Source organism: Protobothrops mucrosquamatus, unplaced genomic scaffold (assembly GCF_001527695.2).
Source record: "Protobothrops mucrosquamatus isolate PMUCROS unplaced genomic scaffold, P.Mucros_1.0 scaffold7659, whole genome shotgun sequence".
Classification (NCBI taxonomy): domain Eukaryota; kingdom Metazoa; phylum Chordata; class Lepidosauria; order Squamata; family Viperidae; genus Protobothrops; species Protobothrops mucrosquamatus.
In genome coordinates this window covers 624-7,566 of record NW_015393458.1, presented here as the reverse complement: position 1 = coordinate 7,566, position 6,943 = coordinate 624, and the positions used below count along the sequence as shown (strand labels likewise).

The 6,943-nt window shown below is 53.2% G+C and overlaps 1 protein-coding gene across 1 annotated transcript; it reads right to left on the bottom strand.

Annotated features, from left to right (window-relative positions):
- Positions 1-1,835: 1,835 nt before the first annotated feature.
- Positions 1,836-6,637, bottom strand: TUFT1 (tuftelin 1; the record flags this gene model as incomplete). Its single annotated transcript, XM_015829927.1, has 8 exons — positions 1,836-2,255; positions 2,911-3,011; positions 3,838-3,921; positions 4,010-4,115; positions 4,277-4,371; positions 5,233-5,361; positions 6,008-6,124; positions 6,566-6,637. Coding segments are annotated over 8 exons (768 nt in total), but the record flags the coding sequence as incomplete, so codon positions are not given.
- Positions 6,638-6,943: the final 306 nt, after the last annotated feature.

Sequence of the window (6,943 nt, the reverse complement as noted above, 5' to 3'; positions counted from 1 at the left end):
ACGCCCCCTCCTCCCTCTCTCTCTCCCTCGCCGGCTTCCGTAGCTGGCCTGGCCCGCCCCGCCCCGGGGCGCATGCGCGCCGCCGCCGCTCGGCCGCCGCAGAGCAGGGCGCCAGCGCGCAGGCGCCTCTTGGGGCGGGAGTGGTGTCCGCGCGGGTCTTTGAGCCCGCCGGATGACCAACCTGGAAAAACAGCTATATCAGGGGTAGTCAACCTTGGCTCTTTTATGACTCATGGACTTCAACTCCCAGAATTCCTGAGCCAGCATAACTGGCTCAGGAATTCTGGGAGTTGAAGTCCATGAGTCATAAAAGAGCCAAGGTTGCCTACCCCTGAGCTATATACACATATACATACACACAGACACACACAGAGCGTTGGGATTTTTCATTCCCTTCCCTGACTTGGGGAGGAGGACGGGGGGAGCCTGGGGGTCTGCGGAGGACAACGGCCAGCGGTGCCTCGTTGCACAGCCCCTGACGCCCCAGCTGCCAAAGCTTTTGAGGCTGGACTCCTGCAAAGCCCTGCTTGCAGGGCGGCCCTTGATGGCGGCTTTGGCAGTTGCAGCCTGGGTGGGAAAGTGGATCCCCAAAGTCCCCCCCTCAAAAAAAAACTTTGGGGGGTTTGCTTTTGAAGCCCTCAGCCGAGTTTTCCCTCCTATAATCCGGATGTTTATGCTAAAATATTTGTTATGTTATTTACAAGGGTGTAGGTTTATATAGCGTGTTGTATGTAGCATGTTTAAATGTGTGTCGTGCGTGTGTGTGCTTTGAGAACGACCAACTCAATTTCATTTTTAATGTGTGCCAATGTGCCCACAGTAAAAAAAATAACAATAAAGGTTGTTTTATCTATCTATCTAAAAAAGGCAGGTTCTCAACCTTGGCAACTTTTAAGATGGGTGGACTTCCAGAATTCCCCAAGCAAATTTTTTTAAAAAAAACCCAACCCCTTTTCTGCTAAGGAACATGGGTAGGATTGCTTTGAGCCACCCGTTAGGAGCCGGGTGCCATTCCAGCACAATAAATGATCATTATAAAAAGAATTAACGGAAGGGACCTAAGGAGGTCATCTAGTCCAACCCCCTGCATCGTCTGAGCTTTGTTTGCAAAGGCACCCAACCTGACTCTGTTTCTGACTGGACCGGAGCCCAAAAACCCATCTTGATCCAGCCAAAAACGGAACACAGAATTGTAGCCATGCCAAAACAGGCTCCGGGAGCTGCAGTCAAACCTGGTTACAGAACAAACAAGGTTCTGGAATACAAGGAAATCTTTTGACTCCTCCGTTGGGGCCGGATTTCTCCCACGCAAAAGAACGAACCACGTTAATGCTAAACCGGCTTAGGGCGCTGAGCAAACACGTTTCCCGGAATCACTAAGTTGGCTGACCTTTAAACGTGGTTCAACAGCAGCATTTGAGGGGATTATTAATGTGTGTTGACCCCTTTATCAAGGCTTGAACCGAGCAGCATTTTTGGAAACGGGTCCCTCTCTGAAAACAGAAACGGCAACTCTTCTCTTTTTTGCTACAACTTGGGATTTGCGAGACCGTGCAAGAAAGAACGAAACGCTGCTTTAAACACCATTTTCGCATTTATTTCACAGACAGGTATGTACAGACACACAAAAGGGTGCTAAGATTAAATTACAGGAGTCGAGGGTCCCTAGGCAAACAGGGATCTAGCTTGGTTCCTTTTATTCTGGGGAGAGGGGGGGGCGCACGGGGCCTTCTCCACGACGGAAGGAAAAAGTGGGAAGCGCCTCGCGCTCAAAAGGCAGAGAGAGAGAAAAAGCCAATTTTCATATCAAGAGCCGCCAGTGCACCTTTCCCTTCTTCTCCCTCTCTGCCCCAAAATAAGTTTGCACGAGAACCAAGCTGTGAAATTGGGGTGGGTGGTCTGGCAGTTCAAAAGGCACTGTCCGTTTCTCACGTAACCCGCTATCCACTCGCTCCACTTTCTTCTACAGTCACACATTTCCTCTTCCTCCTCCTCCTCCTCGACCCGATTAAAATTCCCGGCTTTTTAGGGCCTGGGGAGGCCTTCCAGTTCGTGCCAACACCCTCCCTTGGCACAGGAGGGGGCGAGGAACTTGGGGGGAAACGAAGCGATCAACGAGAGGCGGCAGCCCACATCCAGCAGGTCTGTGACGGGCAGAATTTCTCCCCAGACGGAGTCGCCAATCCCCTGTTCATGTTTCCAAGACTCGGATCAGGGGCAAAGGTTTCGGTCCCAGTGGCTTGGTGAATCTTTTGCTGGAGGAAAAGAAGAAATGAATGAGGAGGGAAGGAAGGAAGGAAGGAAGGAAGGAAGGAAGGAAGGAAGGAAGGAAGGAAGGAAGGAAGGAAGGAAGGAAGGAAGGAAGGAAGAGGAAGAAAATTAAAAAGGGAAGGAGAGAGGAAGGAAGGAAATGGAGGGAGCAAGGAAGAATTGGAGAAGGGGAGGAAGGGAGGGAGGAAAAGGAGAAAGGGAGGGAAGAAGGGAGGGGGAGGGGGGAAGGAGGAGAAACAGATAGAAAAAAAGCTGTCATAGAAAGGGGAGGGGGTCTCTGAGGGTCTTGGTGCGCTCCCGAGCTTCTTTTCCTGAAACGTTTCCTTTGGGTTCTCCTGCAGACGTTTCGTGACCCAGCTAGGCAATCACATCAGAGCAAGGAAGCATGTGGTTTGCTGGCTGGGCATCTCTTGCCTAGGCAGCCCATCCTAACCCCTCCCTCGCCCTGATGGGGTTCCCTAGCTGGGTCGTGAAACGTCTGCAGGAGAACCCCAACTCTCTGAGCCGGAAGAAGACACCCTCTCCCCATCCCCTGGCCCCAACCAGAAACCCCCCCCCCCGGCTGGTCCCCAAGGGCAGGGGAGGCTGTGGCCACCTTCAGACCAGCCGCATCCGTCTCCCCCTGCCCGGCAAGCTCACCCGCTGACCGTCTCCGATTTGGACCGGGTGCGGGCATGGAAGGAGCCGGGGTTGGCCTGCTTTTCGATCAGGTGCTCCATGCGGTCGTGCATTTCCAGGTTCTTCCATGCAGGGAAAAAAAGGGGGGATTTTAGGGAGACATTCCTCGCCCCGGGAAGCGAAGCAAAGGTGGAACCGAGCTGCAACTGATTCCTCCACCCTCTCCTCCTCTCCTCTTTCTCCTCCTTCCCTCGCTCTTTCTCCCCCTCCTCCTCTCCTTCCTTCCTTCCTTCCTGCCTCCCTCCTTCTCCTTTTCCTCCTTCCCTCTCTCCTTATCAATGGCACCGCCTTGCAAGGGGCCTAATGTGCTGTAGAAAAGTTCCCACCTGCATCAGACACCAAAATCTGGGCTCAATCCACCAGGAATAGGCACTCCCCCTGCCCCAACACACACACAAGCACATTTTCTGACTCACACAACTTTTCTTAAGGGACTGTGTGTGTGTGTGTGTCTAGATTCCAGCAGTTCCCTAATACTCCACCAGGGGGCAGCGGAGCACAGCTGTCTAAAACGCCCACCAGCCTGGATTTTGGGGTGGGTGGTGGGAGAAGAGGAGGATGGTCCAACGCTATGCCCTTCCCTTAGAAAAGGTTCTAGTCCTCACTGTTCCAGGCACGCAGCACCCTGGACAGCTGCCCGTGCAAGCTGATGGACAGCTCGCCACCCCCCGGCCGCCCCCTTCCTCACCTCGGCCTCCAGGTAGGCCACCCGCTCCTTGAGCTCGTGAATGACGGCGTCCTTGGACTGGATGACCGTCTTTGAGTTCTGCAGCTGAAGAGAAAGACCCGGAGGATTCAGAGTTTGGACCCCAACCGGACACCCACACACCCGCACACACATTCACACCCACCCCACCGACCTGCNCCCCCGGCCGCCCCCTTCCTCACCTCGGCCTCCAGGTAGGCCACCCGCTCCTTGAGCTCGTGAATGACGGCGTCCTTGGACTGGATGACCGTCTTTGAGTTCTGCAGCTGAAGAGAAAGACCCGGAGGATTCAGAGTTTGGACCCCAACCGGACACCCACACACCCGCACACACATTCACACCCACCCCACCGACCTGCTCGATCATCTGCCGGACTTTGCGCTGCTGGCTCTTGAGCATGTCGTCCAGGTGGTGGATCTTCTCCCGCAGAGTGGCCACCTCCTTCTCCAGTTTGGTCGACCTGCGAAGACGGGACGGGGGGGGGGGGAATGGGAGCCCAAACGGTTTGCACGGCGGGTTGCGGCTCTCGGCCAAATCGCCGGGCTCGGCCGCCTGCCGAGGGAAGCAGGAGGGGCGGTGGTTCGGGGCCCGCCCCAGCCCCAGGCTCCACGGCAGCCTCACCGTTCCTGCTCGGCAACCTTGTCCTGCTCTGAGCTCCGTAGGACCTCCAGGTGCAGTTCGCCCTCTCGAACTTTCTGCAGGAGGATCTGGTGCTCCTGCGGGGGGAGGAGGAGGAGGAAGGCGGGGTGGGACGGAGGCCAGGCTGATGCTCTCCCTGGCTCCACACCCCCCACAAGGGCGCTTTTTGCGCCCCGAGTGAGCCAGCAAGAGGTCCTGGGAGCAAAGGATCTTGCAGCCACCAGGATGCAAGACCGTCCTTTCCTCTCCGTTGCCCTGGACTACAGCTCCCATCTCTGGAAGGGAGCAGAGGCTCCGTTCCATGAGAGGAAGGCTGGAGGAGGAGGAGGAGGAGGGGGAAGGAGAAGTAGGAGAAGAAAGAAAGAAAGAAAAAGAGAGAGGGAGGGAGGGAGGAAGGGAAAGAAAGAAAGAAAGAAAGAAAGAAAGAAAGAAAGAAAGAAAGAAAGAAAGAAAGAAAGGAAAAAAGGAAAAAGAGTGAGATAGAAAAAGAAAGAAGGAGGGAAAAAAGAGAAAGAAAGAAAGGAAGGAAGGAAAAAGAGGGAGGGAAAGAAAAAGAAAGAAGGAGGGAAAGAAAGAAAAAGAAAGAAAGAGGGAAGGAGGGAAGGAAGGAAAGAAAGAGGGGTAGAAAAAAAAGGAGGGAAGGAGGGAAAGAAAGAGAAAGAAAGAAAAAGGGAGGGAGGGAGGGAGGGAAGGAAGAAAGAGGGAAAAGAAAGAAAAAGAAAGAGGGAGGGAAGGAAGGAGGGAAAGAAAGAGAAAGAAAGAAAGATTAGTAAATGGACAGACTGAATAAAGATTAGTAGATAGATAAAAACTGGATTTATGGATGGATGGATGGATGGATGGAAAGGAAGGAAGGAAGGAAGGAAGGAAGGAAGGAAGGAAGGAAGGAAGGAAGGAAGGAAGGAAGGAAGGAAGGAAGGAAAGGAGGGCAATTATACCTTCTCCATGCCAGAGAGGAGTCGCTGCAATTCTTCCAATTTAAGGTCCTTCATTTCCAGCTCCGTTTCGGCCTTCCGGAGAGCGATGCCGGAGTGTTCCGCCTCCCTCCGGTAGTGCGAGATGGACGTCTGAGCGCCAGAGGAAAAACCGGATTTAGCCCTGTCTCCCCGCCCGGTTAGAAACCCAGGATAATGGGGGGCTGCCCAGAGACCCAAGCAGCTTTCCCCCCCCCCACTATAAAACACGACTCGATCCCAGCATATCTCAAGCTGACTGCAATACTGCCCATGCCTGCTCTGTTCCTCTTCCCTCCTCCTCCCTTTTTCCTCGCATGCTGTCCATGTTAGACTCTAAGCTTTTTTTTTGGGGGGGGGGGGGAATCACTCTCCCTATTTACAAGCTTAATAAGCCTGTTACCTCCTTAAGCTAAACTGTCCTTGGTTTCTTCTGGGCTGCCCAGTTTGGAAACCTCCTTCGTGTGTCCGAGTGGAACAGCCAGACTCAAATAATTCTTCCTTCCAGCAGCCTGTGAACCCCCCACCCCAGCCGAGCAATCCTCACTCCGCTGGTTTTTAACAGAAAAGGCCTTTTGTGGGTGTTTTTTTTTGTTTGTTTGCCACTGTTAAAAGAGTCTGCAAAGCTTTTATCAATTTCTCCCCCGGGGGCTCAGGACACGCATTGCAGATTTCCCGCTAGAAACTCTTAAAACTCCTGTTTTACGAGTCGTGCTGCAAGAAAGTCCGTTTGCACCCCAATATTTTTCGCCAGGCTCACCTCGTAGGCCGCGCGGTCCGACTGATGCCTCTTCTCCGCTTCCTGAAGTTTTGAAAAAAGTCTCTTGGTTGTCTCCCGCATGACGGAGATGTCCTCGGTGGGGTACGCGGGTTCGTCCTAGGGGGCGGAGAAGAGGGTTCCATTATTCCTTCCATGTTTAAAGGGACTCAAAATCATCTGAAGGTGAGCAGGAAAAACTAAAATAACCATCCATTAAAGGGATGAGTTGCTAGACTCCCAGTGACCGTTCAGGGTTCTTAAATCGATCCGAGGAAGCTGTCCACAAAAAAAAACCACGTCTCTAAAACATCACAAGGCTGGTTTGGCCTGGTGCCCCCACATTCTGGGAGGCACCCCTAAAGCCCTGCCTTTATTTATTCTTTGTTTATTTATCCCATGTTAGGAATCTCACTGTGCATCGCTGGCTGGCTGGACAAATAACCCCCAAAACCACACACAAATATTAGAATAAAAACAGGGGAAACCAAGGATTAAAGTAACCAAGATTAAAAAGTCACTGCCCCCACCACTACCACCACCAGGAATCCTGGCACTAACCTGGCTTATGGATATTGTGCGATACGTTACAGTCCGAAGAGGCTGGAAGCCGTTTGACTTATCAGGGGGAAACTGCACATCCAAAAGAAAAGGAGAGGAAAAATTAAATGCCGTCGAGCATGGCACCAGGGCCACCAATCCATCCTCTTGAAAAAGGGGGTGCTCCCATTTTTGGGGTGATGACTTTGGCATGGAGATGCAGGGAAGGACCCCACCTGTCAGACAGACACCCCAATTCCTTTCCCCAGAAGCTGAGCTCCCAAGGACCCATCGGGCGCGGCCCGTGTGCGGCTCAGCCAAGAAACACAACGCAGAGACAGAGTCAACAAGGCTGTGCCAGGCAGCCCAACATCTGGGCACGGCTGGGTGAAGGGAAGG